Genomic DNA, 26,101 nt, shown 5'->3' with positions numbered 1-26,101 from the left:
CTCGCTAAGGAGTATGCCACCGTCGTGGACAAGGAGGCCCGCTTGCCGAAGCAGCTGGAGGAGTCCAAAAGGAAACGAGTGGCTCTGGAGGCGTGTGGGCGACTGGTCCAGCCAGGAGACCCTCTCTACTCCCAGGGGTGGTGATCTGGAGGGGGCGGTGTAGTGGGGTGGTCACCCGCTCCTGGCCTTAAAGGGTTAAAAGCCAGCCCTTGGAGAGGGCTGGGGCTGGGAGCCTTAGGCTGGGCTGATTGGGAGGTAGCCTCAGCTGTGGCCATGCCCCAAACAGACCCAGCTGGCCTATAAAAGCTGGGAGTAGACACAGTCTCTCTCTGGCTGTAGAGAGAGATGGGCCTGGCTGCTGGGGAGCAAGAGAAGGTACCTGGAGCACCCAAAGAAAAGGGCACCGGGTCCGGGAGGGACACGGGGCAGGAGCAGCGAGAGGCAAGACATCGGCCTGCAGAGGGTGCTCTGGGGCTGGCGAGCTAATTCCCAGAAGGTACCAGCAGGAGATGCTGCAGGGGTGAGTCATGCCCCATTACAGAGCTATTGGGTTTTTGTATCAGGGGCTTCCAGCTCCATGTAAACAAAGGGGGTCTATGCCCAATCTGAAGAGAAATAGGTACAAGCATGTGCTACTTTAAGACATCTATCAGCACCTGTGTCCAGCACAAAGAAAGAGGGGGGAGTGGTACAGAAAAATTTTTTATATATATTTTATTAAATACAGTACACTCCACTAGAATGATTTTCTTACCCCCACCCATTGCATATGGCATGCTTTTTCCCATTCCATGTACTTAGTATAGTGTACTATACTCAGTGTACTAGTATAGTTGAAGTGGTACAACCCTTCCTAATGTGGATGCAGTAATATCTGTACGAAGGTGATTCCTGTATGTGCACATCCTGCTGCCCGCAGATATACCTCCACAGGAACAGAGGCAGCTGGGGAGTTTATAATCCCTATCCCCGTCCCTGCAAAGAACAGAAAGTTTGCAGAGGCTCCTGTGGAACATGGGATGATGTTTTTGTGCTGCCTCCACTCATGCTGGGACTCCCTCAGGGCAGCAGCCTGGGGAAAGTTGATAATTTTTGGACCCAGCTACCCCAATGCACATCCTCTACTGTACTGGAAATCACAACATGAATTTACTACGTTTAAAGATCAAACATGTTCCAAAGGAGGAAACACTAATGTACAAATGAAATTTACAGCTCGTGTTCAGTGCATGGAGACAGTAAATGAAGTTCATGTTCTCTATGGCAGAGAGAGTCTTGAGATTAGGCCCCTGCATAGCAACGGTGTTACTCACTGTATATCAGATTAACAGACAAAATACTGGGTAATGGGATTGTGTATGGGACTAGGAGTGTGAAGCAGGAAGCCTTTTCCCCAGGTCACTGGTGGGAGGAGAAGTCATAACCCACTGTATGAAGGCTTATAAGCAACGTGTTGGGTTCTCAGTCCAATTCCTGTGAACACATTATCAAAATTGGCACCCTTCTTGAAAGTCTCACAAAGAGAAGCTAGAGACTAAATGAATGATCTCTCTAGAGATCATAGTGATCCTCTCAGGACTGGGGTGAAGTGTGCCCTGGGCGTTTAGTCTGCTACCATATCCCTATGTTGTATCTGTCCTGGACACCTATGTCAATGAAGTATCTTTGACAAACATTATATGTATAACTACATGCAACATAACAGAACACACCATTCCAAGCTCTGACAGATCATCCTGATTTATTGAAAAATATTTAAAGCATTAATGATCATCATGCACTGTTGACTACTGCTGTCCAAACCACTTCACACACTTTCAGAGACTTCCTTTTTAAAGAAATTTAAAGCAACTGCCAATACCAGGAGTATAGAGCATAGGGCTCTGTTATGAGCCACAACTAGGATATTAATCAAATAAAAGTACCAGAACTTATAAATGCAAGGGACTTCCTGAGCCTCAATAAGGAGTAAAAAACCCCAAAACTATGGCTTTTTTCTAGTTTATTTACAAAGAATTCTCCACTAAGAGTTTAACATCTAATTTTCTATATCAAATAGAGGAGGAAGCCAAAGGAGAAAGGATGGCTTTGTGGTTAGGATTACAGAATGGGACTCTGGAGACCCTGGGTTTAATTCCTGCTCTGCCACAGAAATCCTATGATCTCCTAGCTCTTCAGTGAAGTGGCTGATTATGGTTCGAGTTCTAGTGAAAATGTAGGCACAGTATACTTGAATTACAGAATTGTTACCTTTGGCCCCTCCTCTGCCAGAACTACATATTTGAGCCTTGTTTTCCAGTGGTTATCAGTGCAAAAATAAATCATTACATACATCTTCCACCCTTTTCACTGCAATTCATAACAAGTAATGGTTACAGAAAGCACTGTTTTCTTTTAACCTGTTTGCTTCTCCCAGCCATTTGCAAGGTCAAACAATAAGTAATAATTCTCATCAGTACTTTGTATTTTAGACATAAAGGGCCTTAGTGTAGTTTTACATCAGTGTAACTCCACTGAAGTCCAGAATAATGCAATAGTGAATCAGACCCAGAATGTGTGACTCCAATTGGCGCTGAAAGCATGCAGTGTCAGCATGATTCTTCTTGGAGTAACATTAGGAAGAAAGTAAACTGATGTGTTTAGTTCTGAAAAATATGGCTAACTTATGATTAAAGCACAAGAGAAAATAGCTAGGTGTCTTTGGTTCCTGTGCTGCCAGTTTTAAACTGTCACTGTGTTAGCAAGAACACCACTAAAAGGTTTGGAAAGATCTACAGTAGAACCTCAGAGTTATGAACAGACCAGTCAACCACACCCCTCATTTGGAACCGGAAGTACACAAATCAGGCAGCAGCAGAGACCAAAAAAAAGCAAATACAGTACAGTACTGTGTTAAACTACTAAAAAAATAAAGGGGAAAGCAGCATTTTTCTTCTGCATAGTAAAGCTTCAAAGCTGTATTAAGTCAATGTTCAGTTATAAACTTTTGAAAGAACCATAATGTTTTGTTCAGAGTTATAAACATTTCAAAGTTACGAACAACCTCCAATCCCAAGTGTTTGTAACTCAGGTTCAACTGTATTTGATTTTCAAATTGATTTTAATATTTTATTCAGGGGCAGGTGCTTATCTTTTGAACTTTCAGGCTGCTGACATGCAAAGTGGGTTAATTTGTCTTTTAAACAGATCAATAAATCTACATGGATTTAAAATATTTCCTCTAGGCAAAGGCACATTACTGTTTTCTGACAGTATTACCACATTGCATGAAGTCAGCAGGATAGCAAAGGGAATGTAAGGGTGAAAGAAATAACACTGTTTACATCAAAAATAGATATTAATCCAAACCAGTAGTCATTATTGGCATTTTTAAAGGCATTATAAATAAAGATGTGGTGCTATTTCCAAGACAACACCACACATTCCAAGAGAGGCATTTAGCAAGATTTTAACCCCACACGCCCCAGGCAGCTTTACAGATATGTGCTCATCTCGTTAATGATTTCTTTATACATGCGATGGGGTGCGTCGAGACCCCAGATGAAATCCAGATGTTCCCATTCAGGAATGTGTTTGTGGTAAACCAGATTAGTGACTTGAGTGAGCAATATGCCAATATCCTTCCAGTCTGCAAGCCAGTCATGTCCACCAGTCCACAGTGCAGTTGGCACGGTCATATCTTTTACTTTGTAGAATGGAGGGGTAGACTATGGGTGGAGGGGGGAGAAAGATTACAATCTTTTAAAAATGAAAGCACATATATATATACACACACACACAAGACAGACCACTCTGGCTTAGGAAGAGCCAGTCTGCTAAGGGGTTTGTCTAGCAGTACTGCAATGTACTAGCAAATGCAAGAGGATAGAAGTCAGAATCCTAGCCCTTCCCTTTCTTTGCTCTGGAGCGGCAGTCTCTGGGGAGCAGCAATCAATTCAAGAGAAGCCCTGACTAACTCCATGTTAAAGCCTGCTCGGTAGGAAGAATGAGGTCTTTGGACGTTGCAAGGTAATGTTGGATGAGTTGTGTGTGCAAAGAGTCTACCATGTAAAATTTAAATCCCAAAACTGCTTTTACAGGTCACTATTACACTGAAAGTAAAATTACACCTACCAATGAGCATGCAGGTTTCTAGCCTGTATTGCACTGCTTAAACTAGGATTACTGCAAGAGATTACAGCCACAGTAAAGCAAAAGATGGGTAAACTGTTAACATTATGCACAGAGATCTAGAGAAGAATTTGGTATCCAAATGAAGCTGCAGGGGGGCTTTAAGTAGGCTGAAGTTTGGCCAGGGCAGCATAATTAACCCTATACAACTCTAATGATCTCACAGCACTTCTCACTAATGATCTAAAGCTGAGCAAATAAGTGATTTTTCAACTGAAGGGCCATACCAAAAAATCTGGGGGGGGGGGGAATTGGTTTATTTCTAACTAAAGATTTTTTTTTACGTTTTTGCTAAAGTGAAAGACATTTAAAAACAAAATGGTTTCAGACTAAAACACACCCTAAAACACTAAAATGAATTTTTTGTTTTTTTTGTTTCGTCCTATTTTTTTAAATATGTAGATATATTTCAAAACCAAAAGTCAAAACTTTTCAGAATGGTCAAAATGAACAGCTTTGACATTTTCCAAATATATTCTCTCCTTTTGGCTGAAAATATTTCCAAATTTGTGAATACTTTCAGTGCCCCTTACATGCATTTTTTTTTTTTTTTTTGGTTAATTCACTATTCACTGAAAAACCTGCACCCAACTCAGGTCTTAACCAAGGTCTTGACTGATTTACTGCACCTCTTGCAACGAAGTATCGCTCCATGTCATATTGGAAACACTGACTCTGTACTGACTCGGAGACAACAGTGCCACCTTATGTCTAATCATTTCTGAGCGCCTATATGTTTGCATCCCAGCTGCAGGTCCCTGCTTAATTTGCAAGGCCTGACAAAGGGTACGTCTACACTTACCTCCGGGTCCGACGGCAGGCAATCGATGTTCTGGGATCGATCCCGGAAGTGCTCGCCGTCGACGCCGGTACTCCAGCTCAGCGAGAGGAGTACGCGGCATCGACGGGGGAGCCTGCCTGCAGCGTCTGGACCCGCGGTAAGTTCGGACTAAGGTACTTCGAATTCAGCTACGTTATTAACGTAGCTGAATTTGCGTTCCTTAGTCCGAAGTGGGGGGGTAGTGTGGACCAGGCCTAGATCACAGTCCGACATGGTCTCCTGGCAGTTTTTGAAGTTTTCTGTTTTGTTTCTCAAGGATTGTAAGACTTCCATTAAAAGTTCTTTACCTGGTTATAGTGAACCAAATTTTCAGCCTTGCTTCCCCAGTCATAAGCTTTGAGTTCCCCAGATTTAACGGCCTAAAACATAAATATTCACACATAAAAACACAAAGGTCAGTGTCTGCACTCAGGAATTGTATAGAAAGAACATGAAGGTTATCTGGAGAAGTGCCTTAATCCTATGTGATTAAATTAAAAACAAAGAACACACCCCAGGGAGAGGAGGTAATGTTTTACCTAGGCAATGAGACAAAGATAATTGGAGCAAAGGAAAGCCGAACTGATTATAGCCTTTGTTCTTCTAAAATATTCATGCTACCATTCCCACACCTCCTTCTCTCTACCATTCCCACGCCCACTTCTTCTCCACAAGGTTTCTTAGATCTTACATTTTCACCTACAGATTATGGCCAGAAGCAGGAGCAGACGCCATGTACTAAAATGGAATAATACACAGGTGTCCAGATTTTTAAAAGGTAAACATCCAAGTGTGCTGGATTTAATCCAAATTGGGAGTTGCACATGCACATTGGACTGTATATTTCTGAAAATCTGGCTCAGTGCTGCAGGTCACTATTTAAACAGTAAAGATTTTTTTCCTCCAAAGCTGCTGTTTTGGTGTATTTGCATTGCAGCAAAGCAACTATGAATTCATGTCTCACAAAGCCATCTTAGCCATTTTGGTAACAAGAAAACTTAGCCAGTTCTGGGAACAAGCATGGATCATAGCAAAAAAAAAAAAAAAAAAAAAAGAAATATTATATATATCCAGGCCAACCACTCAGGCGCACACACATTTTTTGCCTAATATTACACAAAAACACCTGTTAAGTCTGGCAAGGTAACCCCATGCAACTAGCCATGAGAGTTACAAAAGCAATGCTGGTGATGCAAGACACCCTTAGATATTAATACATTCTGTTGCTTTGGCTTAAGGCTCCCAGCCCAATTTAATTCCCTTGAAATTATCTCAATTGTATAGATTACCATCTTAAGAGCTCAATTCTGCCACACTTGCTCAGATTCAATAGTACCTTACTGCAACTCAATGGGAAGTACTACTCGGGGAGAAAACACTCTCTACATTAGACATCTCTCAACATTTCCCATTTACTAGTAGCAACAGTAAGAAAGGTTGAGAAAAAAAAAGTTGAGTGTAGACAAAGGAAGTGTGTGGGCCAGAGATTTATGTAATTTCATGGGCCAGGGTGATCACAGCCCTCCAGGAACTAATGGGGTGATTAGGCAAATTCACTCAGGTTATAACACCTCCAGTGAGGTACTACCACCTGGAAAGGCTAGCATATACAGGTTCAAACTGGATTCTCCAGAGACCAGCAGACAAAAAAAAAAGAATTTTGGAATAATAGCCTGACTTTAAACTGACACAGGGTCTTCTTTCTGATCTAGCATATAAACAGAACCTCCAATCCAAAATGTTGGAAGGATTGACACCTGTCAGAGCCCTTGTTGGAGTTGTAGGGGGAGGGAGATTTCTGGTAAGCTTATTAGCATGCGTGTAGGTTCTTTTAATTGTTTGAAGTCTGTTTTATCTGTAGTGCTTTCACCTTAAGAATAAATATGCTTGCTTACACAGGGCTGCATGGTAACTTATAACTGGGGCAATTAATCTGTTCAAAGCCTTCGGAGAGAAAGCAGCACACATGCAGGCCTGTTAAGGCAGTCCGGCTTGCTGGGGAATTCACAGTGTAGCAGGGAACTATGCAGTGCTGAAGTACCCCAGTCAGTAGTGAAAGAGATGTGGGTCTCTGCCAGAGGTGGACAGCTGAGGGGCCAGGAGTCTAGAAGGGGTGCCCTTGCTGGACCACAGAGGACAAATATAGGTGCAGTTGTCCTGAACTCTGACAACCACATCAATGGAGTTTTCCTTTAAAACTTACTTAGTACCATTTACAGTCTAAAAGTTTTCAGAAACAGCAGTCTAAGAAACATGAATTTTTAAAACCAGCTTTCTTTATGAGCCTCTTCCCACTTCATTCCAGGCCTGATACCTAACCCATGGAAGCTCAAATTACACTTATCAGACCAACACACGCTTTGTTTAGAAAACCAGGTTGACTCTAAGGCTGGGGGGGGGGGGGAAGAGGGGGAAATCGATCTAAGTTACACGTGAATAATGTAGCTGAAGTCGACATACTTAGACCTACTCACCATGGTGTCTTCACTGCGGTGAGTTGACTGCTGCCGCTCCCCCACTGACTCTGCCTGCACCTCTAGCGGCGGTGGAGTACAGGAGTCGATGGGAGAGCGCTCGGGGGGTTGATCGCTGCCCGCCGATCCAGCGGGTAGTGTAGACATACCCTAAGCTTGTATCTCACTTTGAGGAACCTATGCAGGGACCAGCAGCTGCTGATTCCACAAGAAATTTCTTCCCGCAGCATAGGGGTATTGCACCTACTTTATACCACCGAGATACAGCCACTTAAATTAATTGCAAGTATGTGGACTGCAAAGTGTAAAAAAACTGTAACTATCCACAATTTGTCCACTTGCCCTGCTACAGTATGTAGCTCATGGTCAGAAACCAAGGTTACTGAAGGAGAATCAAATGTTTGTTGTAGCAACATGATCTCTGATATGGTAGTTTAAAACACAGGCAGAAATACTGTCTGCTGATCTGGAGCACCTATTATTTTGCACTCATGCAAAAATATATGCCGCATCAAAATTGCAGTGATTAACACCTGCTGTTCTGACTTTCTCCTTAGTAGTCCCAGAGTCTTATCGAAGTTGTACTACCATAGGATCATTTTGACATTTTTACCCCATTTCACTGACAGCGATATTTTATAAACAAGTTAGGTTAACAGGCACTTTAGATTTCAGAAGCTCTACCTGGCTCCAATGGATCATGTTTTGTACAGATGTCCCAGCAGGGCAATGTGTTGAATACACGTCGACTCGGCTCTGCAACAGCAACATAGTTAATCACAGTTTTCATCTATTAATGTGCATCAGTTCCATCCTTTATTGCTTTTTGCACAACTGAATAGAGTAAGTTTAAAAGATATAAGTTCTGATCAGAAAGTTAAGACTAGACTAGTATACACAAACTGGATAGGATGCTTAAGTCTTGCCATTCATTGAATAACACTGTCAACTTAGTTTAAACTAAATTTGATCTAAAGCTGATGTTTTATTTTACTGTAAAATTACACTTTAAAAAAAAAAAAAAAAAAAAAAAAAAAAAAAAAAAACAAGAAACTGAATCTGACTAGGAATGTTTCAATGTTTTGGTCTGATTTTTTTCCAAAAAAACAAAAACAAAAAAAACAAAAAAAAAACCAGCATGGTTGTGAAGGAAGAGATGTAAGCCTTCTCCTAACACACTGAGAAAAACAAAGAACGGTATTGCTCAAGTTAATAAAAGTTACTAGATGCAAAAGTGAAACTAACCAATCTAGCTTTGTTTCCCAGCTGAATGAAATGCAAACTAAATTTAGAAAAACCACTTCAGTTTCAATATTCTATGGTGTCCTTAATACAAGGATTTTGTCAAATATTGACTTTAAACTTAACAGTAATATGCATGAATAATTTTTACATCAATTTACAAGTTTAAAAATGTTAATGTTAGCAAAAGTGTTCCAAGTTCTTCTAAGTTTTAAATGCCTCCCTACACTATACTAGTTTTGACCAACTGTTAACCTACTTCTACTAACATAGGTTGTTGCTCCAAATAAGCTTAATTTATTTTCAGTTTAAAAATACTGTCTTCTGAAAGCTGAATCCTCAGGCAGAGTAAAGTCTAAATCCATATTTAGAACTATGCAAAATTGTGTGTGGGGAGTGGGAAATTCTGCACACAAAAATTACCATTTTTCCCATTTCATATAAATTATGCCAAATTCAGATTTTCAATCAAAAAATTTTTAAATTGAGGGTGAAATCCTGGCCCTATTGAAGTTAATGACAAGACATCAATTGGGCCAAGTTTCAAGTTGTGACTTTGCCCAAATAGGTTTTTTTTTTTTTGGACAGAAGAAATGATTTTGCAGATTTTCCCACAATATTTTAGCATAGTTGCGTGGAAAAGCAAAAACTTAACATTGAAATTAAAGTTTTGTTGGGAATATTTTGCACAATCTTCCCCATATCAGACTGTCCCCATTTCATTGCTCCTTCAGATGGCTTGATCCCACTGGAATAGCCAGTCGGATTCGCACTCACTCTCTCTCTCCATGTGCTGACCAAACCCAAAGCTCCTTATGTCTATTAGAACATAGAAGCAGCCATACCGGGTCGGCCTAAAGGTCCATCTAGCCCAGTATCCTGTCTTCCGACAGTGGCCAATGCCAGGTGTCCCTGAGGGAATGATCTGAACAGGTAATCATCAAGTGATCCATCCCGTTGCCCATTCCCAGCTTCTGGCAAATAGAGGCTAGGGACACCATCCCTGCCCATTGTATTCTTACTATTGTGTCCCGACCACCGTCCCCAGCTTACAGTACTACTCCACAAACTGATTCTAAAAAAGTGGCATTGTAGGATTCCATGTTTATTGTCTGTCACAGATGTTCAGAGCAATGTAGAGAGATGTTCTGCTATTTGGTGTTTGTTTGTTTAAACAAAAACCCAACTCTGGAAACTCAACCTTGAGACTGGAAATTTCAAGCTCGATTCTTTCCTTCTGAAGTTTTATCGCCAGCAACAAAAGGTTCCTCAGGCCAAATTATGCCCTCATCAAAACATACGTCCCTTCAGTCTTTAAACTGCATCTTCAGCGACACCTCTGCAACAACATTTCCTCCAATGTATTTGCACAGGTGTAACCAATTAGGACTTGGTAGATGATTTTTTACATAAATCACTTTTCAGACTAAAAATACACTTAACCAATTTGTCCACAACACACCTGCACTGTGTCTTGTGCTTCAATCTTCATTTGGAACACAGAACAGCTACAGACTTTTAAGATGTACAAATTGACTCCTAGAAAAGCATTTGCATATGTCCACTATGAGATCTGGAAATCTCAGCAGCTCTCACACATGGATGCATCCCAAGCTGTGAAGTCTAATCTTTACTTCTCCCTTCTTTCCATGTTCTATACCATTAATTCTCTTCTCCATCTATCCATCTTGCCCATGTTCTTCCCACAGAGTACAAAAAAATTGTTTCATCCTTTCAATCAATTTTTAAATTTAGTTCTATGTATTTTATCAACTAGACTGTGCAGCTGGACTCCTGTCTATAGCAAGAAAAGATACTCATTCAAACTCTCAAGAACTAGAAGGTATTAAACTTTTTAAAGTTACATATGGAATATAAACACTCTTAGATCATAGTCTATACTCTTAAAAGTCACAAGGAGATAATTGCTAGGTGTATACAGAACATACCATGTTTAAGTTTTTCTCATCAAAGCCGCATATAAGAAAGAAGAAATTGCCACAAAGGTCATCAAGTAATCTGTGGGTACAAACATGAGTGGCAAGCCACTTCAGCAATGAATTCTGGGGAAGGAATTGCTTCTTTCCAAACATATCCTGCAAAATAATAAGCACATACACATAACAGAAGGCTATTTGCTTTTACTCATACTATAGGTTTCTTGGGATAACTACTTCAATTCATAAAAGAAAGATTGTTTTGTATTACACTTTCTCACCATGTGAGCCTAGATCATTAATTTGAAGTGAAATATATAATCAGTACCTTTGCTATCAAGTTAAAAACAGAAGAAATTATTCATGGTAAACCAAAGAAAATCCATGAAAATTCAAACTTTTTAAAAGGTTCTTATCAGTTTTGTATTCATTATGTCAGAGAGGGCATGTCAGATTTCTGCTAAAGGTTAAATATTTTAAGCTACATCTGCTTAAGTTGGTATGTTTGATATTTGAAGCTTCCTCAATTCAAACCATGTGAATAAAACCAAGCTTGCATTGTGGTGGCAGTTTCCTCTTGCAAGATATTATTTTTAAAAAGTCCAAGGGTTTGAACATGATCTACAGAGTGCTTTTTACTCACACTGACACAGCACAAAGACTATGACCCATCCACTGGTTTGTGGTTAACTGGGTGGTTCCACAATAGCTCACTGTGCAAGTCACCATGACTGGGTCAAGTTTCACAGGACCATGTGAACAGGTGCATTTTTTCTATAAAATAAAAGCCTCTTATCTGGGAACACTGATCAGCCTATTATTCTAACTAAGCAGCCATCTTCACTGTGAGAAGAGGGACAGAGGGAGCTGGCAGGTGTTATTTGGCCTCATCTCTATCTGCCTGAGGGGAGAAGGGGAACCAGTGGCAGTTACAATACACAAAAATATCTATTCAAGATATGTCCTGTGGTTAGAAAAGGTACACTGTGCCTAACAGAGATAAAGTGACACTTCCAATATCTAAAACCTTGTCTGCCATAACTCACATGGTTCCCCCTCCTTCTCCCACCAAAGAATAGCTGGTGAATAGAGGTGGGCAGCCCAGCCCCTGTACACAGCACACAACAGTTAGTGAACATCTTCACTGTATCCTCCTCCTGTTTCCTCTCACTCTTTGTTTGGCAACTTGTGTGAAAAATAAGAATTTCGAATTTCAAGTCTGAAAAAGCACCATAGTATTTTTCACCAGCCCAACTCTCCTTAATGGGAGCAGCATTTATGCTAATACTCTCCTGCCCAAGAAACTGGCATTAGATTAAACAGGGTCTCTAGGAGACATTCCAATTTAGTGGAGTAGAACATATGAGTTTATCAATGGAAAAAATCTATATAAGGACTGAAGTACACAGAGGTGACTGCTAAATAAATCTGCAGAAACTGATGACAAATGAAAAATACTCCATATAAAGGAAGAAAAGGATATCACATGACCCTACTAAAATTGTCCAGTGTATATATTAATCATGGCTTTTTGGCAACACAAGTCTTAGACCCATGTGCAAATGAGTAAATATAATACTGATTCTTTCAGGTCAAGCCCTATTTATAAGATACATTTTAAGCTTTAACTTTCCCCTAGCTTCTCCTGTCATGTATTTAAATTTCTCAGCCTGATAGTTCAATTTTCCCATTTTGAAGGCTCTCAACATCCTTGTGTATGGGACATCAAAGATAAATATTAAGCGTTTTCAGATAGTATGTGATCCACCAACATCAAAACAAATGTTTGCTTTTACATTATTATTCACCTTTTTTTTTTTTAAATGCGGAGCATGGGGTGCAATGGGCAACATCAAATGCATTTTGTGGTCACTGGGCCAAATTCTACTCTCAATTATGCAGTTATCAATATGGAAAACCATCACAGAGCAACTCTGGACATATATTGATACAAGGTCAAAATTTGGCTTAGAATTCATGTCATGCATGTTAATCTTCTGTACAAGTGTGTACATAGCAAGAGAGGCACATTCATATGCATTAAGTATCTTGACTGAATATCTTGACTGAAATACATACCTTGAGAAGCAGCTCTGGAAGCACTCCAAGTTTTGTCAGAGGGCTAGTGGAGAACTTGATTGTGGCTACAGGTGCCAATGCAAAAAACATTTTTATTTTCTTAGCCAGCTCTGGCATAGTTGAAAATGCGATGAAAGCTGTTAAAAATAAAAAAATAAGACTTCTTAATAAGACAATATTTGACAGAAATGAAATCAGAATTTTAGCTAGGCATGTTTTAATTATAGAGTGTAGTATGTTTTAAGTTCTGAATTTGGAAATTGTGTATGTGTTCAAAGAAGAATTTGAATTAGCATCAGTAAATACTGGTTTGGTTAAATACTGGTCTTTAAATACTGGTTTGGTTAATTAAAGGTTGACCTGAGCATCAATTTAAATTTTAGTTGGAGTGATGAATCTATGATTTTTCATGTACATTTTCACAACTCTTTAGAATATTTGTTTTTACAGAAATTGGATGAATAGCGTAGTCTATTAGCTTAATTTACTGTTTTACAAGTTTTCACTTCAAATAAATAGGTGAAAGTTAATTCTCTAGCCTTTTAGTATTAATGAGGATACAAAACAAACTGTACTAGTAAATCTGTATTTTATCATTATTTAACCAAAAGTGCGCCAATCTCTCTCTTTTAAAACTGTATTTAAATTAAATCTCTTAACATACCTATAGTGGTACCCTGTGAATGGCCAATGTAATAGATTTTCTCCTGTCCAGTTTTATTCACAATAAAGTTTATAGTGGCAGGAAGGTCGTATTTAGCCATTTCATCAAAACTATAACAAAGACAAGAAGATGGCTATATAAATAAAGCTATAAAATTTCCATATCAACATATGCAGAGAAGAATTACTGAATGGAACTTTAGTACATTGAAAATTAGTCAGCTAAGAATGAATAAAAACTTCCAAAGGTTGATTCCGAACAGCCAAACTCTGACCAAGATTCACTTAGGGCTTGATCCTGAACCACTCAAGTCAATGGGAATTTTCTCATTGATTTCAATGAAGGCAGGATCAGGCCATTATAGCAAATGTATAGTTTCCCATACTGTTAGCATATTAGCACATATATAACCAGGATAAAAAATTGCAGTGGCACAATCTTGTTTAATCTGTTACTGAAGTGGGGTAGTAGATAGAGCATAAGAACGCCCATACTGGGTCAGACCAAAGGTCCATCTAGCCCAGTATCCTGTCTTCCGACAATGGCCAACGCCAGGTGCCCCAGAGGGAATGAACAGAACAGGTAATCAGCAAGTGATCCATTCCCTCTCGCCCATTCCCAGCTTCTGGCAAACAGAGGCTAGGGACACCATCCCTGCCCATCCTGACAAATAGCCATTGATGGACCTATCCTCCGTGAACTTATCTAGTTCTTTTTTGAATCCTGTTATAATCTTGCCAGTGGATGTTGTGAAGGCCAAGGAGTTCCACAGGTTGGCTGCACTGGGTGAAAAAATACGTCCTTTTGTTTGTTTTAAATCTGCTGCCTATTAATTTCATTTGGTGACCCCTAGTTCTTGTGTTATGAGAAGGAATAAATAACACTTATTTACTTTCTACACACCAGCCATGACTTTATAGACCTCTATCATATCCTCCCTTAGTCATCTCTTTTCTAAGCTGAAAAGTGCCAGTCTTATTAATCTCTCCGTTCCATACCCCTAATAATTTTTGTTGCCCTTTTCTGAAGCTTTTCCAATTCCAATATATCTTTTTTGAGATGAGGTGAGAGCAGGGTGAAATTTTTCAGATGAACAGTTTATTTGCCAAAAAAAATGCAGATTTGGCCAAAGGAATTTCAGGGGGAGGGATGGGAGGGAGTCCTCCCTCACAGTCTTTATCCCAGTGCTTAGGGCACGGTCCTGATATGTGGGAGACTCCGCTTCAAACCTCTGCTCTGGAGCAGCAACTGGAACAATTAGCTTTCCCCGCATCCCAGGAGAGTGCCCTACCACCCGCTTATGGGCTATTCTGGGGTGGGTGTCTCAATCCCTCCTCTTGAAGGGGTTTCACTTTGTATAAAAGTACATGAATAGCCATTGGGCCAGACAGACAGTGGTAGAGAGAATGACTATATCCCAGTGGTTAGGGCACTCTCCTGGGAAGGAGACCTGGGTTCCAGTCCCTGCTCCACAGCAGGAATTCAAACCTGAGTCTCCCACGTTCCAAGACAATGCCCTGACCACTGGGCTAAGGGGGAAACCCTACTGCCTCAGCTGTGAATTGAGACCTTTATTACCTTTTATTTTTTAAAAATGCCTGGGAACAAAACATTTCATTTGACCCAAAAGGAAATTTTTCCTACTTTTTCACTTCACCAAAAAATGTTTCAGTTTGACCCAAACCAACCCCCCTACCCTCTCGCCTCCAAGAACTGCCAGCAAACCAAAAATTCAGTGATCGGCACAGCGCTAATAGTGGGGGCATGGCATCATGGAGGAAATGGCAGAGGGAAAGGAGTGGTTCCTGTTGACAGCATGTATAACATGTAATAAACAGCACTCCTCAGAAATGAGATCCAGCTACCTGAAACCCCAGAATACTTCTTGCTTCACTGTATAGTGTTTATGCTTTCTGGACCAAGTGTTCCCCCTGCTGTTTCCCATCCAAACATCAAAGCCAGCATCTGCCAGCATAAAGCCCAGGCTGTTGTTGTCCAAATTTGTGATCCAGTTACTACCATCTGCAAGCAAACCATGCTGCAGAAAAACAGCAGGCTTGGGACCTGAAAGATAAAGCATTTTACGTAGTTAAAAATCAAAGCTTCATGTTCTCCTCACACTGAAGTCCTGACAAACTCTAATGAGTATTCAATATTTGCTTCATCTCTATATTTGAGTGGTTAACCTATAGGACTGTAAGATTAGCAGCCTTTATGATACTCACAAGGTCTTAAATTCATGCATTGTAATCTTCCACAATAGCAGGGTTTTAAAGAGTTATTTTATTGTAGTTATGGGTTTAAAAACCATTACATTAGGTTCTTAACTAGAGCAAAAGGGACTTGGTATTTCTCATACACAAAAAAGCAGGTTTGCAACAAGCAAACCCAAGAAAAGCAGGAACTACAGCAAGAACAGAGAGCTATTTGTTCCCAGCGTTTATAATTTCTGGGTGATAAGAGGCCTGATCCTGGAGGCATGCTAGCTTTTCTTCATTGTCCTTGCTCCCCTCCTCTTCCCACAAGGCTGTGGAAGGCCTTCCCATAGGTGACTTCCAGGGATCAGGCTTTTCAGGCGAAGACAATGACAAACTAAGATGGTGTACCACTGTCTTTAGCATCAGATCCCCTTCCACTATGTATCAACATTAACATGTGCTGCAGGTTCTCACAATGCGTAGGAGCACGGGAATGGAAACTGGGAATGGAAGGCAAACTTACTTTAATACCTTCCATTCAACTGTTCATGTTGACTTTTAGCGCTCATTAACAAACTGAAATTCATTGCCATTTTTCTTTAACACAACAAATTTCCCTTACAGTTTTTGCAGCTGTGGAACCGTAGACTGTTGTGGACTTTCGCTCCAAAAGATAATGTCATACATAACTGCAATTAATCCTATTCACATTTGTCAGATATTGCAACAGAAACATTATGAAATATTATGCACTATAAATTCTGTCAGCAGTAAATAAACACTGTTTGGGAAAAGATACCAGGTCTGTAACAGCTTGAAGTCAACATGAACTTTGAAGTCTTCATTCTTCTTCTAGGGGATCATACTTGACAAAAGTTGCTCAGTAATCCTTGTTTTTAAAAATTAAAAGTGCTTTACAAAACATGAACTTTGATACTGCTTCCTTCTCCACCCCCTCATCACTCTTTTGAGACAGGAAACTTCACTCTATTTGCTTATGTTACAGATGAAAGGTTCAATAAAAAACCCACAGAAGCATAATCTATCTTCACTTTGTGGATTTCTCAGGATTTTTTAAGCACAAATATAAAACTAGCCAATTTGACTAGCTTGCCTTGTGCACCAAACTGTCTACCCCTATGCTCTTTGAGACAGTAGTTAGGGCAAACATGCTTAAGAGACATCAAATCAACCATTAAGGACAGACAGATTTTTTTGCCTTTGGTAGAAGAGGGTCTTTTGCCATAGTATTTGTTCACACCTGCAATTATAGAATATTTGCTTTCCCCTCCTTCCATAAGATACATATGTATGCATCATACATCTTCAGCTTTTTAAGCTCCATGGGTACAGACTCTACCCTCAGATATAAGCATACAACTCCCATTGAAATAAATGATAGATGCATGCATGCCTCAGAGGACAGAATTTACCCCAAGGGACATTAAACATAAATTGATTCTGACTGAATTCATCCATTGCTATTCAGGTCTACAAGCATATTAGTTTCCACAGCATAGTAGTATAACAGATCTAAGACTGTTTCCTGCACATGCTTCTCTTCTTCCACATCCATTTTAATCTTATTTTCAAAACATTCTATAGCTTAGGCCTTGCCAGTACCTTTGGCCTCATTCCCTCCTATACACACTCCCACCCTCTAAACTTCTCCCAAGCTTCTCTTCTGAAAACTCCCTTTGTCTCCACTTTTGATTTCCCCTCTCCTAATTTTGTGCCTTCTTTCATGCCACTCTTTATGGCGTGGACATCCTCCTGCTTAGTATATGCTAATAATTCTCCTTCCCTGTCAAACCACTTCTGAAAGACCAATTCTGGGGAGGCAACAAGCAACAACATCCACATGGCCCTCTGTCTTGGCTTTGGTTATGTTAAGCTGTACTGCACCCATTTCTTTAGAAACAAGATTTTTTTATTATTATTACAATATTTTACATACTATAAATAGCTATGTACAATATGGTGCTATAGTAATTATTACTTTGTTTTATAGTTTACTATAAAGACAAGGAGAACAACGTGCTAGAATTTAAAATCAGCTTAGTCTAATTCCTATTTCCATGCAGAAATCAGAAGAGCATTGGGATTTTTGTTTGTTTTGTTTTGGGGGAGGGGAAGTGTCGGTTTGTTTTTCAACAGAAGAGGAACAAGACCTGCCCCTACCTTTAGTGTTAGTCAAAGTTTTTAAAACAAAAAAAGTTTAAAAAATTAAAATTTTGCAACAAAACAGACTTTAGCACATTCTTACTTAAAAAAAAATTACCATTTCTCATTTATCATAAAATGAGTTTTTTCAGTAAGTGTAAAATTTCAACACAAAAAAAAGTGTCCATTTTAGATCCTACAAAATACAAACCACTTACAAATTGAATTTTGGGAGGAAATCCCTTCCCCCAGTAATCTACCTACTCTAACATAGTCTGCACTGTTATTTTCCTTTATAAGTAATTGTAAGCCGCACAGGTTACCAACATTTTATCCTGGTCAGGTTTATTACAAGAGTTAGATCTCTCTAAATCAAAGTGATCTTTTTCAAGACTTTCCTTTCTTCAGGCAGAAGTATATCTTACCCTTCTTCGTCCCATGGCTTTTCTTTCCATGAGGAATTCTGTTAATGCTAAGGATATATCCATCTTCAGTCACCACTTCATGCTCCTCACTGGGGTAGCCTCTGTAGGTAACAATTTCACTCTGCAAAAAGAAAAACAAAAGCTTTTGATTGAAACTGTTGACATTTTTAATTCATTAATGTCTGTACAATGCTTGGAGGTCTTTCCACAGACAACAATATAGAAGTGTGATGTCTCCATTGCTGTGGCTATGTCTGGTAGGTGGTAGAGAGAGACCATCAGGGAAAGGTTTGTTACTAGGCGATGATGCGTTCAGTCCCGCACGTGTTTCAGTCACCAATGAGAATTAGGCACCCAACTCCCATTGATTTTCAATAGGAGTTGGGAACCTAACGATTCTTGGTGCCTTTGAAATATCTCTTACCTGTCTCAATGTCCAACCCCTACAGAGAGAGAGAGCCAAGTTCTAGTGCGTATCCCAGGCTAAAGCTGGTAGTCTCTGTCTCCACTATAGAGAAGACACATAGGTCATCTAGTTTACCACTAACCAGGGGAGACAAGAGTGCTGGAAAAGGGGGCAGGGGAAAGAAGATCAGGGACAACAGGATAAATAAGGGGAAGACTGAAGTGGTAGAAAGAAGGACAGACAATGCTCATTGAAACAACAAACATCTGTCAATTATAGACAAGCAATGTCACCAAAAATTGTGCTATCAGTGGTAGATGAGGGGATGCATCTCTCTTCTAAAGGGCAAGATTTTTAAAACATTTCAAATATTAGAGGCATGATCCTTACTCCTATTTATCACTCATGGAACACTATCACACTTAAATACATCATCTAAATGACCCACAACACAGCAGGTTTGAAACAAAATGTTGTATAACAGTGGCTTCAATAAAGTCATTTATATTATGACTTAACCATCACAGCAAGAACAGGAAAGTTTTGCACACTGTTCATATGCTTGGGTTATGGCTTTTAATGTCGGACACTAATACTATAAAATAGGACTACTAAACACTATCTCTTCTAAAAACTCACTTCTGTTCCATCACCTGCAAGTGAGTTAGTTCACAAACCTTAACAAAAAAAAATGCTCATTTAGCAGAATCATTTAGAAGATGTGCAAATGCCTAACCGGTACAATTGCATGATCCTATTGGCAATAACTCTAGTTACCTTTAAAAAACAGTGCTCAAAAATATGCTAGGTGTTGTATGGAAAAGGCAAATTCTCTCTTCCCCAAAAAGTTTATAAGCTAGTTTCAGATGTGATGCAACAACTGAAGATAACAAAGAGGGTGGGGAAAATGAGGTGCCAATAAGATCACAAGTAATTAACAGCAAGTCCTTACCCAATAAGGGTAAAGACTTGGTTAGTATGACAGAAAGAGGGAAAAGCGACAAGAGTGAACACCAAAGGGGGAGCAAAGCAATTGTCAGGAAAAACTTACTAGAACCTTACTAGCAACAAGAGGTTTTAATAAGTACAGTTCCTACTAGCAGTTTTAACTAGAGTGGAAGCAGGACCACAGAGAATGATCTGGAAAAAGGCATAAACAGTGGGGTTGCAAAGTTTACAGATGATACAAAATTACTCAAGATAGTCGGCTTTAGACCTAACTACCAAGAGTTACAAGATGATCCCACAAAACTGGGTAACTGGGCAACAAAATGGCAGATGAAATTCAATGTTGATAAATGCAAAGTAATGCACATTAGAAAACTTTATCCCAACTATACATACAAAATGATGGGGTCTAAAATTAGCTGTTACCACTCAAGAAAGATCTTGGAGTCATTGTGGATAGTTCTCTGAAAACAACTGCTCAATGTGCAGCAGCAGTCAAAAAAGATAACAGAATGTTAGGAACCATTAGGAAAGGGAAAGATAAGAAGACAAAAAACTATCATAATGCCACTATATAAATCCATGGTATGCCCACATCTTGAATACTGTTTGCAGTTCTGGTCACCCGATCTCAAGAAAAAAATATTAGAATTGGAAAAGGTACAGAGAAGGGAAACAAAAATTATTATCGGTGGGGAACAGCTTCCATTTGAGGAGAGATTTAAAAGGTTGGTACTGTTCATCTTGGAAAAGAGAGGACTAAGGGGGAAATATGATAGAAGTCTATAAAATCATGACTGATGTGTAGAAAGTGAGAGTGTTATTTACCCCTTCATATAAGACATGAGACAGCATATAGGCCAGAGATATATATTTTATTTATATATGTTACTTCCTCTACATCAGGGGTCAGCAACCTTTCAGAAGTGGTGTGCCAAGTCTTTATTTATTCACTCTAATTTAAGGTTTTGCATGCCAGTACATTTTAACATTTTTAGAAGGTCTCTTTCTATAAGTCTATAATATATAACTAAACTATTGTTGTATGTAAAGTAAATAAGGTTTTTAAAATGTTTAAGAAGCTTCATTTAAAATTAAATTAAAATGCAGAGCCCCCCGGACCGGTGGCCAGGACCCGGGCAGTGTGAGTGCCACTGAAAATCAGCTTGTGTGCTGCCTTTGGCACATGTGCCATAGGTGGCCTACCCCTGCTCTACATCTTTCTCACACGCACTCCCATACCCTCAATCAACCCACAGCTTTTTTCAATTTGCAAGCAAGTAGGGAGATGGAAACAGAATATCACTGACAAGACTCCTACTTGCTGTCAGGCATGTAAACAGGTTTAGGCAATTTAAAGAACTAGGTTAGGCAATTTCCCTCCGTTCCTTAATCCAGATCTACAACGAGAGCATTATTAATTAAAGTTTAATAGGCAAAACACCCTTCCACAGTTAAAGTCATCATTATTTTTAAAAAGTCAGCATTTTCCCCACAGTAATTATACTACAATATCTGAGATAACTAGTTATTCCCTGTATATAGTAATCATATGACAGATGACAAACATCAATTTTTTTAAATGGCAGCTACTGAATGGAATTTTACAATACATAACTTACAATATTCATAGATGTTTCAGGATCCACATTTCTTCTTCTTCTGACAAAGGTTTCTGAACTTACAATTCCTTGGATCAAACATGCCACAATTATAAAGAGCCACATCTTCATTCTGTAGAAATACATTTCTTTATTTATTTGTGTAAGAAAATAAGGCTTTGTAAAAACTACACTGTATAAGAAAAAAAAGATTTATGCTGCGAAAGAAAAAAAAGTGAGACCCTGAGGTTAAGTTGTATGGCTTCTTCTACAGAAGAAATAAATAGAGGGGGACAAGGGGGGTTAGGAGTAATATACAAAGAGTCACTTTGTCTACTATAATTGAGAAACTTTTCTGCAGCGTTATTTCTTTTCATAAAGATTTCCAGTGGATTATTACAAATAAATCAAATATTCTTCCCTTCCAAAAATCAACATTTTTTTAAAATGGTGATGTAGTGGACCAGAAACAAAAACACTATAACAGCACATCAATTTTAAACAAAGAATGGCGAAAGCTGGGCCAGCTGTATTAAGTTGTGCATGTGCTTCCCTGGATTTGCTCTTAAAAAAAATAACTAAGAAAATCACTACAGTTTTCTTGTGCAAACTGCCCAAAAAGTATAACCCTCTCACATTAGCAATATTAACAATGCTATTCACCTACAGTTATATTCAGCCCTGACTTAGCCATCTCACAACATCCAATGTACTCAAGGAATGTCTTTAACAAGGAAATAGCAGCTCCTGCCACTGTTTATAACCTCTCTTTCCCTTTCCACCTCATAAGCACTGCTCACAGGAGGTAAAGGACAAAAAGGCTCAGGGGCCACTGATGTGACCAGATATTTTTATTACTAAAAAAAGAATGGTGGCCGTTAATAGTTTATAAACTTTATTTTTCCCATCCCAATGGACCCATGTTATTTTTCCCATGGGCAGCATATAACACACAAAAACCTAGGCAACAGCCTAAGTGCCTCCCACCACAATAACAAGTCCGGTGGCACCTTAAAGACTAACAGATTTATTTGGGCATAAGCTTTCGTGGGTAAAAAACCCACTTCTTCAGATGCATGGAGTGAAAATTACAGATGCAGGCATTATATGACACATGAATAGAAGCGAGTTACCTCACAAGTGGAGAGCCAATGCTGACAGGGCCAATTCAATCAGGATGGATGTAGTCCACTCCCAATAATAGATGAGGAGGTGTCAATTCAAGGAGAGGCAAAGCTGCTTTTGAAATGAGACAGCCACTCCCAGTCCCTATTCAAGCCCAAATTAATGGTTTTAAATTTGCAAATGAATTTTAGTTCTGCTATTTCTCTTTAAAGTCTGTTTCTGAAGTTTTTTTGTTCAAGTATAGCTACTTTTAAATCTGTTATAGAATGTCCAGGGAGACTGAAGTGTTCTCCTACTGGCTTTTGTATGTTACTATTCCTGATGTCCAATTTGTGTCCATTTATTCTTTTATGTAGGGACTGTCCGGTTTGGCCAATGTACATGGCAGAGGGGCATTGCTGGCACATGGCATATATAACATTAGTAGACGTGCAGGTGAATGAGCCCTTAATGGTGTGGCTGATGTGGTTGGGTCCTCTGATGGTGTCGCTAGACACAACAATAACTTCATTGACAAGAAGGAATCAAGGTGACTGAGGTAATATCTTTTATTGGACCAACTTCTGCTGGGGAGAGACAAACTTTCAAGCTTCCCAGAATTATTCTTCTGGTCTGGGAAATTTAGAGTGTCACCACTAAATACAAAGTGAAAGACTGTTTAGCATAAGTAGTTAACACATTTCAAGATGAATGGTCCCATGAAATGTGTGTTAACTACTCATGCTAAACAGTTTGTTCCCTTTAGCTGACACACTCTTCCCAGAAAAAGAGCTCTGTGTAAACTCAAAAGCTTCTCTCTCTCTCACCAACAGAAGCTGGTGCAATAAAATTACCTACCTTGTCTTTCTAATCTCCTAGGACCAACGCAGCTACAGCAACACTACATACAAGAATCAAAACAGAATTCACTGCAACACATTTAAGAGTCTGAGATTTAGCAATATTCGTGGCATCTCTAAAGGATCACAAGGGCAGCTAAATGGCTCCGGTAGTAACCTAGGGCTTGGAAGATCTGGATTTAAGTTCCTGCTCCACCATAGACTTCCTGTGTGACACTGGGCCACTCACTTCTCCTTGCTGTGCCTGTTCCCCCCCATCTATAAAATGGGGATAAATACCTACAATAAGAGGGGATATTTAAGTACTTTAGAGAGGAGGGGAAAGTCACACAGCTGTGACCCAAAGAGGCAGCATGCTGTCAGCTATTAGTATTAATTTATTATTCGCACTGGGATAGCACTTGATGTCGAGGATCAGACACAGTTCAAGCCCCCAGCGTGCTAGGTGCAGTACAAACATCTAAACAACAATCCCACGACACAGCACAGAGAAACAGGAAGTCATATCAGGCGCCCCTGCGCTAGGGAAGCGAGGGCACGGCTAGAGCTAGGCATTAAAAGAACGGCAGGGGACGGGGCCGGGGCTGGTTCCCTCGGGTGAATGAGCTCCAGGGCAGCCCCAGGCCTCACGGCGCCCTATAAACACGGATCCCAGCGTCCTGGCACCCGCCAAGTCTCTTGTCACCGCCCAGGCCCTGCTGCCGGTGCGGGGGAAAGGTCCGCCCCGGCCAGGCTGAGCGGTGCCCGCACGCTGCCGGGGAGCAGCAGGCGGCACGCCGGGGCAGATGTGCCGGTGGAGCAGGGCAGCGGCCGCACTGACCTGAGAGGAGGCTGCGGCGGAGCGCACCGGGCTGCCAGGGACTCGCAAGGGGCCGCGCGGCTGCTGCTGCTGACACCGGGGTGGCTACTCCCTGCAGCGGGCGGGAGAAGAGAGGAGGGGACGCTACGCTAGCACCGCCCAACCCCGCCGGCTTCCTCAGGCCACGGCGCGGCGCCAATCAGCGGCTTCTGGAGCAGGGGTCGCCCCGCCCGCCTTCCTCTCTCCCCTCCCTGTCTAGCCCGGGCCCCTGACCGGCAGCACCGGTCGTGCTCAGGGCTGGAGTGGAGCCGCCTGCTGCAGAGACAGGGGCAGTGATAACAACCCTGTCCCCGCCACACCTGCCAAACTAATCCCCCCTCCACGTGGGCACGCCCCCATGCCCTCCCAACACATACACTGCATCCGCCAATCCCATCCACTGCAACCCAACAACCCCCCCACACACACTGTCCCCCAATCCCATCCCACTGCACCCCAACAGCCCCCCCCCACACACCATCCCCCAATCCCATCCCACTGCACCCCAACACCCCACACACACACACCATCCCCCAATCCCATCCCACTGCAGCCCAATGCCCCTCACACACATCGTCCCCCAATCCCATCCGACTGCAACCCAACACCCCCACCACACACACCGTCCCCCAATCCCATTCCACTGCAGCCCAACGCCCCACACACACACCATCCCCCAATCCCATCCCACTTCAGCCCAACACTCCCCCCACACACACACCATCCCCCAATCCCATCCCACTGCAGCCCAGCACCCCCCCCCCCACACACACACCATCCCCCAATCCCATCCCATGGCAGCCCAGCACTGTCACCCAACCCCATCCCACTGCAGCCCAACAACCCACACACACACACTGCATCCCCCAATTCCATCCCACTGCCAGTCACACACACACTATCCTCCAATCCAATCCCATGCAGCCCAGCACCCACTCACACACACTGCTCCCCCAATCCCATCCCACTGCTGCCCAACACCCCACACACACACACTCACACACACACTGTCCACCAATCCCATCCCACTTCAGCCCAGCGCGCACACACACACACACTGCATCCCCCAATCCCACTTCAACCCTGCAATACCCCTCCACACGTGCAAAAAACATATTCTCTCCTAACACACACCCAGAGCACTTCCCTCCAAACCAGGGCACCCCTCACATGCCAATCCTCCTTTGCCCAAGTTTACTATTTTGTGGCACCCCAAAATACAATGGGCACTTCCCAGAAAGACACAGTCTTTGCCTAGTTTAGTTTAATTTAGCGCAATTTAAGGTGTGAAACAAGTGCAGATGACAAGCAGGGAGTAATGATTTTTCATAGATTCCAAGGCCAGAAGGCACCACTGTGATCATCGAGCCTGACTGCCTGGAGGACATAGACCAGTGGTTCTCAAACTGTCCAGATTGCTCTAGCCCTTTCAGGAGTCTGCTTTGTCTTGCATACCCCAGGTTTCACCTCACTTAAGAACTACTTGCTTACTTAATCAGCCAAACATACAAAAGTGGCACAGCACACTATGACTGAAACATTGCTTACTTCTCATTTTGTCTATATGAAATTTTAGTTTGTACTGACTTCACTAGTGCTTTTTATGTAGCCTGTTGTTAACTAAGCAAATATCTAGTTGAGTTGATGTACCCGCTGGAAGACCTCTGCCTACCCCCAGGCATACGTGTACCCCTGGTTGAAAACCACTGACACAGACCATAGAACATAAAGGTATTGGCACATTCTCTGCTCACCTATTAATTACAGGTGCCAGCAGCCTACACATAACTTATAATGAGTTAATGTGCTGAACGTATAAATCCATGCCCTGAAGAGCTGATAATTTGTGAGAATTAATGTTGCACAGCATTTCACAAGTATGAAGCACTATAATTGCTAAGTATTGTTCTTGCACCCACACTTAGCTTAATGACTGTGAATCAGATGCATCAACCCTGTCCCAGGGATGTTTAAATTACACCCAAGGGGATCCACCCTAAAAGATGAAGGCAGTTGCACAGACACCATCCTCTTTGAGGCTTTCCATTAACGATTACATGGGAGCCCTGCAGTGGGAGTTGCTGAAGGAAGGTGCTGGATTAGAGTATACATCATCTGACGTGGTCAAACCTCCTACACACCTAGCAACACCTACTCCCCCAACAGTGGGAG

The 26,101-nt window shown here is 41.1% G+C and overlaps 1 protein-coding gene across 1 annotated transcript; it reads right to left on the bottom strand.

The window, feature by feature from the left end:
• Positions 1-1,724: 1,724 nt before the first annotated feature.
• Positions 1,725-23,994, bottom strand: LIPA (lipase A, lysosomal acid type). Its single transcript, XM_065408631.1, has 10 exons — positions 23,912-23,994; positions 21,149-21,260; positions 18,173-18,293; positions 15,252-15,450; positions 13,387-13,496; positions 12,723-12,859; positions 10,656-10,802; positions 8,149-8,220; positions 5,299-5,370; positions 1,725-3,707 (listed from the first exon to the last, which is right to left on the bottom strand). The coding sequence occupies exons 2-10, from the start codon at positions 21,257-21,259 to the stop codon at positions 3,474-3,476; spliced, it is 1,203 nt and encodes a 400-aa protein (XP_065264703.1). The 5' UTR covers position 21,260; positions 23,912-23,994; the 3' UTR covers positions 1,725-3,473.
• Positions 23,995-26,101: the final 2,107 nt, after the last annotated feature.

The sequence above is a fragment of the Emys orbicularis genome, chromosome 7 (assembly GCF_028017835.1).
Source record: "Emys orbicularis isolate rEmyOrb1 chromosome 7, rEmyOrb1.hap1, whole genome shotgun sequence".
Classification (NCBI taxonomy): domain Eukaryota; kingdom Metazoa; phylum Chordata; order Testudines; family Emydidae; genus Emys; species Emys orbicularis.
The sequence above is the reverse complement of the archived record's forward strand: the minus strand, read 5'-3'. Positions and strand labels throughout refer to the sequence as shown.

Bases quoted from the DNA above. Each gene is read 5' to 3' on its own strand.
- LIPA (XM_065408631.1), bottom strand. From the start codon at position 21,259: ATGAAGATGTGGCTCTTTATAATTGTGGCATGTTTGATCCAAGGAATT. The intron at 13,497-15,251 runs GTAGCTGGATCT...TCTTTGTTATAG, and splicing joins GAAGTATTCTGGGGTTTCAG to TTTTGATGAAATGGCTAAAT. The intron at 5,371-8,148 runs GTAGAGCTTCTG...TTTATGTTTTAG, and splicing joins ACATGATCCATTGGAGCCAG to GCCGTTAAATCTGGGGAACT.